Source organism: Molossus molossus, unplaced genomic scaffold, assembly GCF_014108415.1.
Source record: "Molossus molossus isolate mMolMol1 unplaced genomic scaffold, mMolMol1.p scaffold_m16_p_10, whole genome shotgun sequence".
In the NCBI taxonomy this organism is placed as follows: Eukaryota; Metazoa; Chordata; class Mammalia; order Chiroptera; family Molossidae; genus Molossus; species Molossus molossus.
The window spans coordinates 34,988,087-35,007,449 of NW_023425345.1; the positions used below are offsets into that span (position 1 = coordinate 34,988,087).

Here is a 19,363-nt window from a genome sequence, read left to right on the forward strand (position 1 = left end):
GATAACATAGTAAGACTTTTCTAAATGTGTTTCCCCCTGTGAGTAGCCATCATCTCTTCGAAGAGTGACGATTGCTTCTTTACCCAGAAATATTGGGAATGCAGCCATGGTAAGCACATTTCTAGGTGCTCTCAGTCAAAAGCAAATTTATTTTCATATAATAAAAATATAAACTTCACTAAATTTATATTTTATCCTTTCTTTAACATCTGAATTTTAAAGGTGACTGGAATGGAAAACAATGACCGATTCAGTAGGAGGTCAAGCAGTTGGTAAGTGTAATTCTATGGTTGCTCTTGGGGAACTTAACTGTTTTTAACTGTGCTAAAGCAAATGTTTGAAAAAGTGATATAAGGAGAATAATTATAAAAATTGACATATCGTGAAATTGCTTTATTATAAAATAAGTGTTATGTGAGTGCCAAGGAAAATCATTAGAACATATGAGTTTTATATTGATTTAGGTAGTGGGAAATAAATTAAAAATGGCGATGGATGTATTTGATTTGACAAGTGGATATAATAATCATCTTTACATAGGCGTATTTTGGGGTCAAAGCAGAGTGAACACCGTCCCTCACTACATCGGTTTATCAGCACCTATTCCTGGGAAGCTGGTGAAGAAGAAAAACGTGAGCTGAAGTAGGTGAAGCGCGGGGTGTGCGCTGACCTGATGCGGGCGGGGCGAACAGTGGGGGTCACTGTTACTCTGGCGATGACATCAATGCTGCATCATCAAAACGCGAATTCACGGTTGAAGACTTATAAACTGAAAAGCACTAAATAAAAGTGATTTGTGAATACATTCACCCTTGAAGTGCTAAGAACTGCATGGTTTGGGGTCTTAAGTTAGAAAAGACCTTGGAATTTTCCAGATTTGCGAAAATAATTTTTTTTTAATCTTTATTGTTGAATGCATTACAGATGTTCCTCGTTTTTCCCCCATTGACCCCCTCAAAAGTGGATTTTTTTTTTTTATCCTCACCTGAGGACATTTTTCCTTTTTTTTTTTTGTGGTAGGTGCCCCTAACGGGAACTGAACACGGGACTGTCTGGTCCGCAGGCTGACACTCAACCGCTGAGCCAAACTGGCCAGGGCGCGAAAATAATTTTTTTTCCTGTACAGACATTTGGCCAGCAGGGAGGGAGGTGAATAAAGAGCCAGAGAAGTAAAATGTGTATCTTTTAAAAAGTACATGAAATACATAAACACACACACACACACACACACACGCACGCACATTCATGTATGTATATATAAAACAGGCACATATGTAATATAAGTGTATTATATATACTTTCCCTTTACATAAATGAAGACTAGGGGAAACATAAAACTACTATTTCATATCTAGCAAGTTAAATACAATCTACTTCTATAGCACAAGGAAGCGGCAGGAAGGAGGGGCATGAATAAATGCCTGTAAGTCCTTGGGTGACACTGGACAAACTGCTCTAACCTTACTTACTTGGTCTCAGTTTCCTCATCTGTGGAGATCTTAATGAAATGATTTTGTGTTCATGTTATACATGTTCACTGGGTGCCTACTATGTAATAGGCACTACACTCAATCCTAAGGGATAGAAAGAGGAGGAAGACATAGTGCCTACCTTTCAAGTTGTTTGTGCTTTAGGTATGTGTTTAGTGACCCTGGGAGCCTGTTGCCTGCACTGAAAACTCTTTTAGAGTTCCCATAATGGGTATTTTCTGATCTGGGGTGGGAACAAATTGTTTCCTTTAAAGAATGACAATATATTATTTGTGTTTTTTTTTGGCATGGTATTATTTTTACTGAGGAGTCTTTGTAAAGAAAAGACTGAAAACTTGAGAATCTTACAAGAATGCAATTGATTCTAGCTTTTGGGCCTTGTGTCCTTTAAAGACTAAACTAAAATTCACCACATATATTCTCTATAATTTTTTACTAAAACAACAGCTTTGAGGCTCAGTTCCCTTTGGCAATTGTGAGGGTATTATAAGCTTGAACTCATCAGGGAACATAATAATGAAACAAGTTTTGCTCACATAAGGGCATCCCTCTTTAGATAATATTTTATTGAAAATAAAGTCAATTCAATAGCTATTTTCCAGATCACTGAAAGCATATTTTAACTAGTTTTACACTGAGAATATTTTCATAAGCAGTTTTAAAATTCAGATTTTTAGAGAAAGAGAAGAAATAACACTTTGATATTGTTACTCCAATTTAGCACTGATTGAAAAACCCACAGAGAAAAGAGTAAAATCAACTAAGATAGGTTATTAAAGCCCATGTGGTAGAGCCCTGGCCAGTTTGGCTCAGCGGTTAGAGTGTCGGCCTGCGGTCCGGAGAGACCCAGGTTCGGTTCCCGCTAAGGGCACGTACTTCAGTTGCAGTTTGTCCCCGGCTCTGGTTGGTCGTGCGGGTGGCAGCCACTCGATGTGTCCCTTCACGTAGATGTTTCTCTCTCTCTCCTTCCTCTCTCTCCCTCCCACTCTATCTGTACAAAAAATGGAAAAATATCCTCAGGTGAGGATAAAAAATAAATAAATAAATAAAACCACAGATGCATGTTTTTAAAAAAATAAAAATAAAAAAATAAAGCCCATGTGGTAGACCACTTCATGAAAACAAAATGGTTCAATATATAAATTTGGTGATTTGACTTTTAGAATTGGGTATCTTTCTATAGCAAAACAAATATTCGTGAGCATCTTTATTAATACGGTGAAATGTTGAAATATTTTATAATTATAGCACATTATCCTTAGTTTTAAATATTAAAAAAAAATACTTTACAGACCTAAAGATGACTCCGAAGCACCTGGAGAAGAAACGGTAGAAAGGACAAGAAAGCTGAGTCTTTCGGAAAAGAGAAACACTCCATCTAAATGGGATGTCTCCTCAGTGTAAGTTCTCTCCCTTTGCTGGAATGGGGAAAGGCAAGGCAGGGCTAACAGTGCTAAATTACTGTTACTCTTGATGAAATTACTTTACTAAAAGACCTGTGGAACTGTTCAATTGAAGATGAAGAACAAATTTTGTATGGTCTACAAGGGTTGTTTCTGAACCTATGAGTTACAACAGGATGGAGAATTCGGTGCTAGGAACCTGGCCCTGAAGCCAGATGGCCTGGGCTCCACTCCCAGCTCTGAGCTGGGCGCGTTCCTCTGCTTTGAGCACCTACTTCATCTATAGAGCAGGGGTGATACTGGAACCTCTGCTATTGCTGGGTTGTCGTGATTAAATGAACTAGCATGTGTCAAATGCTCAGTGTGGTGTTTACCCTAGAGTTAACTATTTTCAAAGACTTAAATGATAGTATAATAAGCTTTTCCGGTGGGTGTTTCTAAAAGAAACGAGCTTATATTTCAGTACACCAAGAATCTAAGGTATGGTGAGAAATAAGTGACATGTTCGTATATTCTACTCTATTCAAGAAGTAATGTTTTTGTTTCCACTGTACGAATATGTTGCCTTACCTGATAGAGAGAATGAGATAAATACTTATATGTATTTGTTAGGAGTTAAATGATGTCTAAATTGCAGAATTTTCAGATTCTCACCATAACACGTTATTTCTTTAATTCTAGCAATTATAAGGGGGTGGGGGCAGGTTGTGGCCCAAACCAAGACAGCAGATCCCATTATGCAGTTCAGCACGACGCGGTGCTGGGCATACTGCTGGCCGGAGCCTGGACTGGTACTGTTGGCGAAGGGACTGCTTCTAGTAACGGATCACTGTGATGACCAAACTCTGAATTTGTGTTTTCCTTATAGTTATGACACAATAGCTTCCTGGGCAACAGATCTGAAGACCTCCGTTGGGAAGGCTAATAAGGCACTCTGGCTTTCTGTGGCATTAATTGTACTGTTTGCAGCTTTGATAAGCTTCCTCACAGGCCAATTTTTCCAAAAGTCTGTGGATGCCGCTCCCACCCAGGATGGAGACTCCTGGATGTCTCTAGAACATATCTTGTGGCCATTTACCAGACTGCGACACAACGGGCCACCGCCAGTGTGACTGTCGAACGTCCTAATGTGTGTATCTTGACTTTTAAACTTCCAGTATCTGAATTTTGTGAATTAGTAACTTTTAGCTGGGAAAGGGCAGCCTGAAACCAGAGGTTCTCAGAATGACTGCAAGATTTTTAAATTCCCTCTTTTTGTGATGACCTCCCCCTGAGCTTTGAAGGAGCTTTTTGAGGAGGAGATATATTATATATTGTTTGTTAAAAATGTATTGAAATAAAGAATCATTAAAACTTCATAGAGTGAAAGTTAAATCTCAGTGGGCCAGTATTCCTAGGAAAAGAACCCCACATTCAAAAAATAAAATAAAATTTGAGTATAAAATACTGATTAGATCATTTTAGTAACCTATTTAAAATATATTCACTTGTTACATTTTATTGAGGAAATACCTGATTCTTCTCCAAGTTGCTTGATTCTTCATACTGAATAAAATGTATCAGTAGAGATTAAGAATAGCTGAATAATCTAGTTAAGAGTAGCATCTGGCACACACAGTTAAGAAACAGGCAGTTGGAGCTCCTAACTTTCTCCATTGCTTCTTTTGAAGCAAAATCCTTAACCATGTGATAGAGAGTAGAGTGAAACTCAGTGTCCTCTTTCAGGGTTTCAGAGAACTTCTCGCTGTCTTCTTCAATCTTGAGCATTTGTGCTCTGTCACCACTAAACATTAAGAGAGTCCAATTAGAATTCTCAATAGGTTCCTCTTCTTTAGTAAGGTGTTCGCTCACCTAAAGAAAAATTAGAGAAATGTGTTCATAGTTCTTTTCTTTTCTTTATTTATTTGGCCCCTAGCGGGAACCGAACCCAGGACTCTCTGGTCCTCAGGCCGACACTCCAACCACTGAGCCAAACCGGCCAGGGCTATCGTTCTTCTTTTATTAGGTATTTTGGCAGCAGAGTATTATTTGAAGGGCTCAACACAGTCCCTAAACTGTTGGCGTTAATGGAGAGTATCAACATATATTAATTCATTCAACAGATATTTATTGAGTGGCTGTCACTTGCCAGATACTATTCTAGTTGCTGGGGATGTAGTAACAACAACAAAGGAAAATCCACCCGACATTAATCAGTAACTAGTGACTGTCCTCGAGGAGCTAATTTTGTAGTGGGAGAAACAAGATAAACATGACGGCTACTTTAGGCTAAAACATTCATCAATCAGCTTTTAGAATTTTTCAGGCAAATAGTAAATGTGCCGGAGAGTTTGTGAATGGCAGATAGTAGATGTATACTCACGCGGAAGGCTTCCGTTTGTTCTTGAGTCACTGTAAAGAGATATGAGGACTCTAGTCTGAAATCAAGAGCATCTGATTTCATTACGGACAATGAAAGCACAACCTTTATCTAGTTTAGTTTTATATTTTTGACAAAATTTTAAAAAATGGTCTTAAAACTGCATTTTGAATGTTAATCGTTTTCTCTTTTAAGAGGAGAAACCGTGGTCTACGTTCGCATAGCTTTTGGAGGACAAAGCAGGGTCATGGGTGTTTGCATACTCCACCTTAAATACAACTTTCTTAGAACCACACTGTGTGTTCCACTTGCTCCAGGCAAATGCAAAAGCAGAACTTAGCAGGGCCATTTCTCGATAAACTTTCATTTCTACCAAAGGAACCTGGTGATATAAAAACAAAGTAGAATTGATCATAGAGCCTTCTCAACTGGTCTCCCTTCTGTCCTTGGCCTCCTACAGTCTATTCTCAACACAGAAAAATCTATTAAAATATACATCGGATTTTATGACTCCTCTCAAAACAGGGCAGTGGCCTTCCCTTTCTCTCAGAAGAGAAGCCAATGTCCGAACGGTGGTCTGTGAGGGTCTGACATTCCCCGCCCACACACTCCAGCACCTATCCGACCTCATCTTTCTTCTCCCTTTGCTCTCTGGCTCCAGGAGCCTCCTTGCTGTTCCTCAGTCTTCAAACACACAGGCCGCTCAGCCTGGAAGCTGCTTCCTGAGATAGCCACTCGGTTAAATTCCCACCTAGACATTCTGTTTGAATCTTGCCTTCCCTTTGAGCCCCCAGTACATATTTGATATTGTACACTGCCCTAACCCTGGTATTCCTCATCTACCTTTTCTTTTTCCCATAGCACTTTATCCACCTTTGACATGAAATAATTTTATTTTTTATGTTTATTGCTTATTTTCATCTCCCTCTACTAGAATGTAAGCTCCAGAAGGGCAGGGGCCTGCTTTTTAAAAAAATTCACTAATGTATCCTAAGTATATAAAGCAATGCCTAGAATACAGGTATTCAGAAAAAGAAATTCTTGAATATTCTGAATAAATTAATACCACTCTACATACAGTCAGCATTTGCAAAGTAACTAGCAATGTGAGCTACTAAAACCAAGGTGGTTTTTTCCCCTACACATGTACATTCTCTTATCCATACATTTTCAGATGTTACGTTAGTCTACTGATAATTGTCCTTTTCTGGTATAATATATACTTGTTCTTGAGTATTGACCTTGTCTGCCCAAAACATGATTAGCAGCAACTTTATCTTCATTCATGTGGCATAAATATTTACTAAACATCTACTGGATTCTAGGACTATGCTAGGTGCTAGAAGAATCGATCAAAGTTGATTAAAACACAGCTCCCATCCTCAAAGAGCTCACAGTTCAACATGGAAGGATCTCATTAACGAAAGCCTTATAAGTAACACAAAGCAGTATGTGTTTTGTATTTGTCTGCAGGGGGGGCTCTGCCAAGAGGAAGAAGTGGGTTTTGTGTACCAGTAGTCCGTCAGTATGTGTGTTTAATGTCACCTGACTCATCATGTGTGGGAAACTGCTCAGTCATTTACTCTCTTAAGAAATCTTACATATGTCCAGTCTGGAAGAAGCAAGAAAATATACAAAATGTGAACTTACTCTAACTACCTTTGCACAGAAACTGACCAGCTTTGGATGTCCTCCATCTGTCAAGATGACGTTTAGACGACAGGCTTCCTGTCTTGGGAAAGACTATTAAACTTGAGAGAACTCTGAATTTCTGGTCTTGCCGTTTGTTCATTCCTTTCTAACTACATAGTCTTATATACGTGAATCTAGAAAACCTACGATGTACCTTAAGATTTATATAAAATGTAATACTTGCTAGCATCCCTAAATGTCCATTACACTAAGTTTGAAAAGATTTATTCTTACCTTATAGTTTGTAGCGACATAAAAATGAGAGTGTTCAGTCGGGAAGATATTCACTCCAGCTGCTTTCAAAGCAATACTGAAAGAAATAGGAGTCATCCATTTTCCTTCCAAAACAGAGGGATGTGTTTTGTTCTTTAGTTTGATTGAAGTTAACATGCAGAGGTCTTCCTAGTTTCCACGAGAAAAACAAAAGGAAGTTTTTATTAAGCTAAAGAAATTATTTCATGATTCTGGTTCTAGCCTTTGGGTTCTTTATACCATTTTTTAAAAACCCTATCTCATTTTATATTAAAAAGAACGCAGGACCGATAATGTTTTGGGGCCAATCTAAAAGCTCCGCCACCAAGTCTCCATGTTACCATGAGCAGTTTGTCGGTTCTTTGGGGGTTTTCTCCGAACAATCAAGGGACAGACTAAAGGCTCCTTCAGACCTCCTGTTTTATAAGTTATGATCTAAGAATACTGCATATGTTCCCACTGAACTATAATAGCTATTTGATAGCAATCGTGCTACAACTGTTAAGGATAATCTTTTTACACATGTAAGATGTAACATAATGCAAAAATATTGCACAGTTTTAAAGTTTGCAAAGTTTAAACTGGCAATCTGAAGGTCTACAGAATTCACACCTCTCATCTGCATTTATTTATTTATTTATTTATTTATTTATTTATTTATATTATTATTTTTTTTTATCCTCACCCGAGGACATTTTTCCATTTTTTGTTCAGGTAGAGTGGGAGGGAGAGAGAGGAACAGAGAGAGAGAGAAAAACATCGATGTGAAAGGAACACATCGAGTGGCTGCCACCCACACAACCGACCAGGGCCGGGGACAAACTGCAACCGAGGTACGCGCCCTTAGCGGTAACTGAACCCGGGTCTCTCAGGACCGCAGGCCGACGCTCCAACCGCTGAGCCAAACCGGCCAGGGCTCTCATCTGCTTTTAAAAGCAAAGTCTCATGATATCTTGTCTTCCTGCCACATTCATAAGGAATTTCAGGCCATCTCTCTTAAAACAGTTTTAGTAAGGGATATTTTACATATTATAAATGTGCCATTTCAAATGCATAATAAATGATTTATTTATTTTTTTAGTAACTATCACCATAAATCAGTTTTAAGATACTTTCATCCTCCCCCATCCCCATGAATTCCTCATATCAATTCACAGTTCATTCCCATCCCCACCTGCAGCCTCAGGCAACCACTGTTTGTCTCTCAAGTTCAGGCTATGTCATGTATGACTGACACACAATAGAGGCTGCTTCAGGGAGATGCCTCAAAGGGGGTTTCAAATGCTTGGTGATAAAGATCAGGAGGCCTCTCAGGAGTGGGTCAGAAACCCGGACAGTCATACTACAATCAGGCTTGTAGCTTCATTAATTGGTCTGTCTATACCTGGTAAATTTAGGGAATGAATTTGTGCCTCACTCTTTACACATGTCCTATCTAATCAACTAAGGTTTCTTTTAGAAATTAGAGTTCAAGGTGTATGTTAAATATATTTATAAAAGATATTTCAACAGCAGTGCCCTCCTGAAGACTGGTCTGCAACCCCCGTGGCTCAGGCCACTGAATGAGTGGTCTTAGCTGTTCTTCCACATACGTTTAAACAGAAAATGGAAATAAGTTGATGGAAAATAGTTTCTAAAAAAAAAAACCAAAAAACATTTCAGTATGTAAATTACCAGTGATTGATTGCTTTGACTCACACTCTTACAGTCATCATTGAGGTTTACCTCTTGGCTATGACTTGCTATAACAGTGATTTACCTTAATTTGTATTTGAATCTCAGTAAATATTGTAATCACAGTCAAAAGTATGTTATTCATGCCAAGTGGTCTTAGCTCCCATGACTGATATGGCATGTTGATATGAGTATCTTGAATCAAGGTAATGGGGCCAAAAGTCTCCAGGCTGAACGTTATAAGTCTCTCTTCTGATTTGTAAACTACATTACTGATGCCATCAGTTTTCCAATGTTTACCTTTATAAAAGTAAAGAAAATGACATTAATTTCATTTTTTTTCTATACAAAAATAAGTTGAATGAAACCACCCAAATAATCGCAATATGTATAAATTTATCTTTTACACTTAGAATAGAATCTCAGCAATAAGCCAACTTTGCTGGGAGTTTCTTCCTGTCTACGGGATGAAGTCCAAACTCCTCAGCATGGCCTGTAAGACCTTCAGATGAAGCTCTGACTCACATTTCCAGCTTCGTCCCTTCGCGGGGCTCACGCCTGACTGCAGCCCCACCGTCTTTGCCTCCCCAGCAGCCTCATGCAGCTGTGTGCCTCTGCACACTTTCTTCCTCGAGGACTTCCTCTTCCGTAACATGTTAGAGAACCCCTTTTCATCTTCTTTTCAAACAGCTTCAAAATTTACCTTCTTAAGTATACAATTAAATTATTTTAGTACATTTACCCAGTTGTGCGATTATCACCACAATCTACTTTTTAGAATGTTGTTATCCTCCTGATAAATTCCCTATGTACATTTATAGTTAATGCCCATCCCCAGCCCCAGGCAACCGTTCACGTACTTCTTGTCTCTGAAGAGTTGCCTTTCCTGGACCTTCCCTATAAATGCAATCATACAATAAGTGGTCTTTGTGACTCTTACAACTCAAAAATAAAACACAACCCAGTTTAAAAATGGGTAAAAGATGCGAATAAACATTTCACCAAAGAACATATATGTAAGGATAATAAATACATATAAAAAGATGCTCAACATTATCAGTCATTAGGGAAATACAAATTAAAACAAGGTACCATTTCATACCCACTACAATGGTTCTAATAAAAAAGACAGATAACCTCAAGTGTTGGCAAGGATGTGGAGAAATGGGAAAACTCATATTGCTCGCAGGCATGTAAAATGGTACAGGCCCTTTAAAAAACAATCTGGCGGTTTCTTAAAAAGTGAACAGAAATTTACCGTTCAATTCAGCAATTCCACTCCTAGGAATATACCCCCAGGAAATGAAGACATATGCCCAGGGGAAGTCCGTGGGAGCAAGTTCTCAGTCTCTCCAGGCCCGGTTCACACGGCACCCTTAGCTGCCCAGCCTCCAGCACCTCTGAGACAGCACCGCCTGGGTTCCGCTTTTCCCTATGTGCCTCTCTGGCAACTGAGAACTCTCAGAGGAAAGAACTCGTCTGTCTCTACATTTCTTACAGTTTAATATAGCTGTGAAACAAATGAATGAATCATTCTCTTCTTAGAATGCTCTCTCCATTTCCACTTGGCTTTCTCCTCCTTTTACATGTATGGTTCTGCTAACTATTTTTGACTCTTTAATGAAACAAATGCAATTATACTGATAAACTAAGTTATTTCAATTTCCCCCTTTTTTTAAATTATTTTTTTCTTTATTGATTTTAGACAGAGAGAAAGGGAGAGAGAGAAAGAGAGAAACACTGATGAGAAAGAACATCGATTGGCCGCCTCCTGCATGCCCCCCACTGGAGATTTGGCCCACACCCTGGGCATGTGCCCTGACCAGGAATCGAACAGGTGACCTCTTGGTGCGTGGGTCGACGCTCAACCACTGAGCCACACCAGCCGGCCAATTTCCCCTTTTTGTTTTTACAGTAACAAAATTATTTTAATTTGTAAAGGTAAAAATTAAACAGATTTTCACCTATAAATAGATTTTACGAGTTTCTAATACTTCTAGGCAAAAAGTTTCCTCGTGGTTTAGAAATACTGGAGTTGTATGCTGTAAATCACTGCAGGTAAAGTTTTACAAGTCATATTTTCCTAAGTCATGTGAATAATTTACCTTGTCTAATTCTAATTTAGTGTGAATAATTTTTAATGTGATAAATATTTATGAATATTATCATTAAAGGAAAGGAAAAGTGAAATTTCTAAAGCAACACAAAAGGAAGCCATTACTTAATTGTTCATTTTTATATATTTTATATTGTGATGTATTGATAGAAACCAGCTGTTTATAATACATAAACTATTTCTAGGATATCAATAAAATCTTGTAGCTATGTCTACACAAGCAAAAACATGGAATATTATAGCAATCATAAAAACGGTTCAACTCCAAAATATTTACCCTTCTTGGTAGAGAATTTCCCAAATTCTCTACCCACATAACTAAAAATCTAGATTAGACAGCTCTTTGATTTAGTGATCTAACCTGTTCCCAACCTCTCACCAAGTAGGTAAATCTTTTCACCAATAAATAGATGAATATGAAAGGATTCACCTTACAAACGAAGCTCTGCAGCTGTCATCTAGGAGCCTCCAGCCTGCACAAGTGACTTCACAAGACCAAGACCTTGCAAGGTTTAGCCAGTCAACCCAAATAATATATGTTAATGATTAGCAAATCTTTCACTTGTAGCTCTATTAGTACTTCTGATATAGTGATATTTATTTAACATTTAAATAAGCTATAATTTCCTATGGTTCAACAATCAAAAGTCATAACAATAGCAAGTGTTCTTCTTTCTCAGGTTTCCCATTTGTCCAATACTTCAAGACTTGGTTGTAATAAGATTTATAACTTATAAATCATTAACATTAAAACAATCAAATTTTAACCCCAATCTCAACTGTAATTCTTCAGGGGTTGTGGCAGATATAAACACTTTAGTACCTAAGAGTGATCAAGTTCAATAAATGTTTCAGCTCTAATCCCTATTCATTTCCATTGAGACCATATGAAACAGAGACCCTAAAATTGGCATAGATTATGTAAGATTAGTTTACACACTGCATTTCCTGTATTGATTTAAGGATTTGTATTAGCATACATCTTTTCATTACATAATTATCAAAGCTGGTTAAAGGCATTGCTGTACCTTCAGCATCCCACCTGGCGACCATAGGCTGCTCAAAAAAGATCACGTTCTCATTAACCTCAAGCATGACCTCTATGGGTGGGAAAGTGTTTTCTGTTTCAAAGTCTTCTGTAGTTGTTGGAGGATATATATATTTTTGTAATCCATCTTTGGGTATCTTTTAAAAATGACCAAAACAATACCAAGTTAGAAGCTGACTGGTAATAGTTAAAGATGTAAATATTACTGAATAAACTATACAGTTATTTTTAATAAGCACTACAGTTTAGTCCCATTTAACTATAGACTGACTAATAAAATGTCATAACAAAATTAAAAGATAATGATTAAGGTGGGAAAAGAATCACTCAATTTGAATGTAATTAAAGAACACTTTCATGGGCCTGGTTCCAGACTGGGACTTACTCAGCATTTTATTCCAAGCACTCCTACAGGCATATAGTTAACAAAGCAGTAATGATCATGTATGGTGCCTGGTGGGTACTGAAAATATCAGGGGGAACGCTTTCTAAAATATATAATTGTCGGACTTCCAGTCAAGATGGCAGAGTAGGTAAACACAGTATCGCCTCTTCCCACAACCACATCAAAATTACAACCAGAGCCCTGCTCGGTTTTGCTCAGTGATTAGAGCGTTGGCCCAAGAACCAGAGAGGCCCAGGTTCAGTTCCCGCTAAGGGCACGTACCTCGGTTGCAGTTTGTCCCCGGCCCTGGTTAGGACCGTGTGGGTGGTAACCGCTCGATGTGTCTCTTTCACTTCGATGTTTCTCTCTCTCTCTTCCTCCCTCTCTCCCTCCTGCTCTACTTGAAGATAAATGCAAAAAAAAAAAAAAATGTCCTCAGGTGAGGATAAAAAAATTACAAGCGGACTACAACACAACCATCATTCAGAACCACCTGAAATCAAGCTGAATGGAAGTCCTACAACTACAAAATTAAAGCAGCAGCCACATCGAGACTGGTAGGAGGGGTAGAGGCAGATAGGCTGGTCCCACACCCATATATGGCAGATAAAATCAGGAGAGACACCTCAGCTAGGAAGGTCCTCCCTGAGGAGTGAGGGGGTTCCTGTCCCACACTAGGCTCCCAGCTCAGGGTCCCAGTGCCAGGAAAAGAAAAGAATCCCCATCACTTCTGGCTGGAAAACCAGCGGGAACTGAGGCTGAGGGAGGCTGCGGCTGCCTGAGCCCCAGGCAGCTCCTCTTAAAGGGCCTGCGCACGAACTTACTCAGACTTGCTCCCTTTGAGCCCCAGCTTGAGGGGCACCAGAGAAAAGGAAGAAATGAACTGTTTGGCCTCGGGACGAGGGCTGGAGGAGCAGCTTTCTCCTGGATGGAGGTGCTGGCGGAGGCTGCTGTTCCTTTGGTGAGCCCTTCCCCAGGCCGGCAGACACCACCATATCTGGGACTCCAGCAACTTGGCTCACAATGTTTGCCCCACCCTGGTGATTCCCTGAGGTCCCGTGACACCCATCTTTCAGGCCCACCCAAGCTGTTTCCAAAGGCTTTACTATAGGATTGGCCTGTCTTGGATCCTGCTTCAGAGTTTCCTAAAATCTCTCTAACAAGCAGCATCTGGTCTCAGCAAGCCCCATAACTCTCATTAAGTGGATCCAGGCCTGGCACTAGAAACAGCCAGCCTTAGTTTACAACTTGGCTTTTCCTGGGCACCTTCAAGCCCAGCACAAGAAGCAGCCATCTGTAGATCACTTTGTAGCTTATGCTGGGTGGCCCTGGATAGAACACAGGCAGTGGCTGACCTTGTCCCAGAGCCAGCACACCCAGTGGACAGCTTCCGAACACATCAAAACACCACCACCCAACCACTTCCACAAGTGACACACTCAATGAGTGGACTCTGTGGGTACCAGAGCCCTGATGAAGTAAGTCTTGCTCAGTGTGTTGGGCCCCTACACTGCTGATCCTCCAAGGTAGTCAGAAGTCAGTGGCTAGTGGGCACAGCTAGTCCCTGCAGCTGATCAGCCTGAGTAAATCCCTCCCATTGATGTGCCAACAGCAATCAAGACTCAATTATGCCCTGGCCAGTTTGGCTCAGCGGTTAGAGCGTCGGCCTGCGGTCCGGAGAGACCCGGGTTCGGTTCCCGCTAAGGGCATGTACTTCGGTTGCAGTTTGTCCCCGGTCCTGGTTGGTCGTGCGGGTGGCAGCCACTCGATGTGTCCCTTCATGTTGATGTTTCTCTCTCTCTCTCCCTCCCACTCTATCTGTACAAAAAATGGAAAAATATATATAAAAAAAAGACTCAATTACAACAGAAGGGTATACAGTCCACACTAGAGGTGCACCTCGAGGGCTCAGCTGGGGTGATCAGGGAGACTGTACCACTGGATCCTACAGGACACCTACAATAATAGGCCACCTTAGGAAACCTACGAGACATAGCAACTTTACCTAATACATAGAAACAATCACAGGGAAGCAGCCAAAATGAGGAGACAAAGAAACATGTCTCAAATGAAAGAAAAAAAAACAAACTCCAGGAAAAGAACTGAACAAAATGAAGATAAGCAATCAATCAGATGCAGAGTTCAAAACACTGGTTATAAGATTGCTCAAGGAACTTGGTGAGACCTTCAAGGAACTTAAGGAGACCTCCAAAGAACTTAGTGAGAACATCAACAACATAAAAAAGAACCAGTCAGAAATGAAGGATGCACTAGCTGAAATAAAGAATAATTTAAAGGAAATCAATAGTAGAGTAGGTAAAGCCAAGAAGCAAACTATCGATTTGGAATATAAAGAAGAAGAAAACACCCAATCAGAACAGCAAAAAGAAAAAAGAATCCAAAAAGATGAGGACAGTGTAAGGAACCTCTGGGACAATTTTAGGTGTGCCAACGTTCTCATCATAGGGGTGCCAGAAGGAGAAGAGAAAGAGCAAAAAATTGAAAACCTGTTTAAAAAAATAATGACAGGAAACTTCCCTAACTTGCTGAAGGAAACAGACATATAAGTCTAGGAAGCACAGAGAGTTCCAAAGAAGTTGAACCCAAAGAGTCCACACCAAGACACATCATCATCAACGTGCTAAAGATTAAATACAAAGAGAGAATCTTAAAAGCAGCAATAGAAAAGCAGTCTGTTACCTACAAAGGAGCTCCCATAAAACTGTCAACTGATTTCTCAAAAGAAACCTTGCAGGCCAGAAAGGAATGGCAAGAGATATTCAAGGTGATGAAAAGCAATGACCTACAACCAAGATTATTCTATCCTGCAAAGCTATCATTTAGAATCAATGGACGTATCAAGAGTTTCCCAGACAAGGAAAAGCTAAAGGAGTTCATCACCACCAAACCAGTATTATATGAAATGTTGAAGGGTCTTCCTGAAGAAGAACAAAAATATGAACAATAAAATGGCAATTAATACATATCTATCAACAACTGAATCTACAAACAAAATGAGCAAGCAGAACAGGAACAGACTCATTGATACAGAGAACTTTTTATTGCTTGCCAGATGTATGGGGGCTGAGGGGGTGGGTGAAAAAGATGAAGGAATTAAGAAGGACAAATTGGTTGTTAGACTGATGAACCTCAAAGGGAAGGGGGGAGGGAGGGCGGGATGAGATAAACCAAATAATTTCTATGCATATATGCATAACCAATGGACACCGACAATAGCAAGGACGGGAAGCAGAGGGGGAAAAGGATTGGGGAGGAGAGGGTCAATGGGGAAAAAGAGGAAACATCAGTAATACATTTAACAATAAAGATGAGTTCAAAAAATCTAATAAATAAATAAAGTATATGATTTTCTAACCACTACGCTGCATACCTAAAACTAATGCAAGATAATACATTTTTTTTTTATCCTCACCCGAGGACATTTTTCAATATTTTGTTCAGATAGAGTGGGAGGGGGAGAGAGAGAGAGAGAGAGAAACATCGACATGAAAGGGACACATTGAGTGGTTGCCACCCACACGACCCAACCAGGGCCGGGGACAAACTGCAACTGAGGTACATGCCTTTAGCAGGAACCAAACCTGGGTCTCTCCGCACCGTTGGCCAATGCTCTAACCACTGAGCCAAATCGGCCAGGGCTGAAAGATAATATTGAATGTAAACCGTAAAAAAGTTTTTAATTAAAAAAGGTAATTGGGACTTACATAAATTAAGTAATGTGCCAATGATTACAAAATGACTTCAAAGAGGCATCAAAACTGAAAAACAGAGCAATGGGACTCCAGTTCCCATGTTCCTTGGCTAGGGTGTGTAGTTAAAGAGAAAGAAAAGCATAAGCCAGGTTAACACTGTAGAAATGAATGGAGGAAAGTAAAAATCATCACACTGTACATTATAAACTTACATGTCAATTATATCTCAATAAAGCTGGGAGCAAAAAATAAAGTAAACCAGCAGCAGACTTCTCTGGGATAAGGGAGATTTGTCCATTATCTAAATGTAACATGTATCTAAATGTCTAGAAAGATGTAGGGAAGGGGGACGATTAAAAATGTTACAAAACAGGGGGGCAACAGTGAATGCGAAAAAATTCTAGAAGAGGGGGCAAGATTGTTGAAAAGATACTTGAAAAATATAGGAACGCCTCTTTGTTGCAGGAGAGAAAAACGGGTGTGAGGAAGGATACTCTGGGCTCAAATGGAGAGCAGAGTGGTGGTCTCAGGGCATTCCCACAAAGATCTTTGGATGAATCCTTAAAAATCCCAGATCAGGCTGAGACCTGCCTATAGATAAAGTTTTCAAGGTCTACCTTCACCAAAGGGATGTCTTTCTTGGTCTCCCCACTATCCTTCAAGTATCCCCAAGGTAGGGAAGGTTGATTCAAATAGATTCTTTAAAGTGACTATAGTCCAGATTATCTCCTCCAGCCTTGCTCTAATAAATGCATTCTCATTTGTCTGGAGAAGGGGAAAGGAATGACAATATCATCCCCAATAGAGTGGAAATTTGTTAGGAGGGAGCGTGAAAAAGTCACACTCTTTTATGTATAGAGCACAGATACACATACAGTCTATCTGTGGGATTAAAATTTCATGGTGGGGGATGACTAGAAAGAGAGGTGCTACGAAGAATACAGGTGAGAAGCACCTGGCAATCTATGTACATGCTGAGTTAGAGGAGAGGGAGAGAAAAGAAGGGAGGAGCAGGAAGGAGGATGGGCTACGACAGGACTGGGTGTATTTGGGACACAAGCCAGTGAAGTAAAATGAAACCAAGTCAATAGTAGGGCAAATGATACTTCTTAAAACAGGAGTGAGCAACTCCTGGACAGACCATCTAACAACCGCTGTGGTCAGTATCCTTACTACTCCATGTGTGGTCCCTGCATGGGGAGCAGCAGCATCACCTGGATCAGGGCTTCTCCATCTAATGTGCACGCGAATCACCTGGAGGTCTTGTTAAAATGCAGCTTCAGTAGATCTAAGGTGAAGCCCCAAACCATGCATTTATAACAAGTTCCCAGGAGATGTTGCTGCCACTGATTGATGGACCACATTTTTTATATCAAAGATCCAGACCACTGGTTCTTTAGTTGTGTTTTGCTAAAATATGGACTGCTGAGTCGCTCACCTCCAGAATTTCTGGTTCAACAAGAAATATGCATTTCTAGCAAATTCCCAGATGATGCTGATGCTTCCAGTTGAGGGACCACACGTAGAGAACTGCTAATCTAGACCAGAGCCCACAGAGTATGATCCTTGGAAAATCTGGCCCACCACCAGTGTTTGTGAATAAGATTTAACTGGAACACAGCCATGCCCATTCAGCTGTGCTTGGCTGCTTTGGTGTTACAAAAAGTTGCAACAGAGCTGGTATGGCCACCAAGCTTTACAGAAAAACGGTTTCCAGCCTCAGCCTCTGAAACGGACTATCATTGTTAAGGCCAAATGGGCACAATGGGAACAAAGCGCCACAGGGTCACAGTGAACACGCATGATTTCTACTTTCAAAAGCCACATTATTTTAGATTCCTTCCGTTCAGTACTGATTCAAATTTTACGAATTCAAGGTGGTTTAAAATGACGGGTTTTTTTCTGTAGTGCGTGCCTAACAGAGTTCAAGTTCATTGGGTGTTAGAGCATTTGATATAAAGTAAAAGTGTGAGAAATTATTTTACGCATAAATTTTCGGAATCAACCTACTTCCATAATGATCCAGCCCTTCATTGGTTTACATTGTGGGGGCAGTTCCAAAGCATCCAAGTGATACACTCCGCCCAGAGTTGTGAACTGGTGTATGTCCACCTCATCGTCTTCGAAGAAATCCAGCCTTTCAGGAGTGTTCTCCAGCAGCAGCAGCTGTGCTGGAGTGAATCGGATCGTTCAGTGTCTAAGCAGATCACACCATTTTTGTGTTTTTGTTTTTTTTTAGGAGGGAACGGAAAAACATCTAGTACTGGTAAGGGAAGTTTTTATTTAGTGACTAAAACTTTCCAGAAAGTGCTTAGTTCACAACCATTCACGAAGCTGACCACTGGAGTGGGAACAGGCATGTGTAATGGTCGGTGCAGGGGGCGGCTACGTTCATATTGTATACTCACGTCTGAGAAATTATTTTACTCAGTAAGCACATGTTATTAAAAGAAAAACTTTAACAATATATTATTATAGGGGAGGGAAGGTAATTTTCCCTCTATCCTTGTGAGTTCTTGGCTGAGACCTCCATAGTAAAAGATTAATAAGAGAAAAACAGAAGTTTTTAACATGTATGCCTCATGTACACATGGGATATCCCCAGGGGAAAATGAGTAATTCAAAGAGGTGGCTTAGAACTCCAGCTTACGGAGCATTTTCAACAAAGAACAGTAAATTTGTGGGAAACCGACAGGACAGGGGAAAGTGGTTTTAGGTTTCCGAGGGTGGAGATCAAGGCTGGTGAGTAGTTTGTTAAGTAGATTCCTCTGGTGGCCTCCCCAGGCTCCCGGGGTCTGAAGTTGTCTTTGATGATTAGGCTTTGTCCTTCCAAATAGCAAGGACAGGAGGGACACCTTTGAAAATTTATATCCTGCTTTTAGGCAAATAGGAGAACGGTAGGAAGCTTTTCTTGCATCTGTCTTTTAGTTGCTTTCAGCTCTAAATAATCCTTGTGCCAAAGTGGCATATTTGGGGGCAGCATATTCTGCTGCCCTTTATTCTAAAAGGTTAAAAAAAAATGGTTTAACACAAAATTTGGTAACTGCCAAATTAATTTCTTAAAATTGGACCTTATGGGGCTAAACATGAAAAACAAAAGTAAAATGGTAAAATAAATACATACATTTTGGTCCATATATAAAATTAAAGCTAATTTTTTTTTCAACAACAACAAAAAAAATAGGCCCAGCTCATAGAAAAACAGGGATGGAGGCTTGAAAGTGAAGAAAC

General features: G+C 39.9%; 2 protein-coding genes across 2 annotated transcripts in view; one reads left to right on the plus strand and one right to left on the minus strand.

Moving 5' to 3' along the window:
- The window catches only part of IRAG2 (inositol 1,4,5-triphosphate receptor associated 2), a 35,351-nt gene extending 31,076 nt beyond the window's left edge, over positions 1 to 4,275 (plus strand). The window contains exons 16-20 of the mRNA XM_036250747.1: positions 47 to 109; positions 223 to 272; positions 541 to 642; positions 2,783 to 2,890; positions 3,762 to 4,275. Of these exons, the coding sequence (XP_036106640.1) occupies positions 47 to 109; positions 223 to 272; positions 541 to 642; positions 2,783 to 2,890; positions 3,762 to 4,005 (567 nt within the window). The 3' untranslated portion in view covers positions 4,006 to 4,275. The remainder of the gene's footprint in view (positions 1 to 46; positions 110 to 222; positions 273 to 540; positions 643 to 2,782; positions 2,891 to 3,761) is intronic.
- A 187-nt stretch (positions 4,276 to 4,462) lies between these two features.
- Positions 4,463 to 19,363, minus strand: part of CFAP94 (cilia and flagella associated protein 94) — a 46,880-nt gene continuing 31,979 nt past the window's right edge. Inside the window, exons 9-14 of the mRNA XM_036250748.1 lie at positions 18,143 to 18,303; positions 12,015 to 12,171; positions 8,956 to 9,170; positions 7,179 to 7,346; positions 5,521 to 5,634; positions 4,463 to 4,744 (exon numbers count right to left, since the gene is read on the minus strand). Of these exons, the coding sequence (XP_036106641.1) occupies positions 4,463 to 4,744; positions 5,521 to 5,634; positions 7,179 to 7,346; positions 8,956 to 9,170; positions 12,015 to 12,171; positions 18,143 to 18,303 (1,097 nt within the window). The remainder of the gene's footprint in view (positions 4,745 to 5,520; positions 5,635 to 7,178; positions 7,347 to 8,955; positions 9,171 to 12,014; positions 12,172 to 18,142; positions 18,304 to 19,363) is intronic.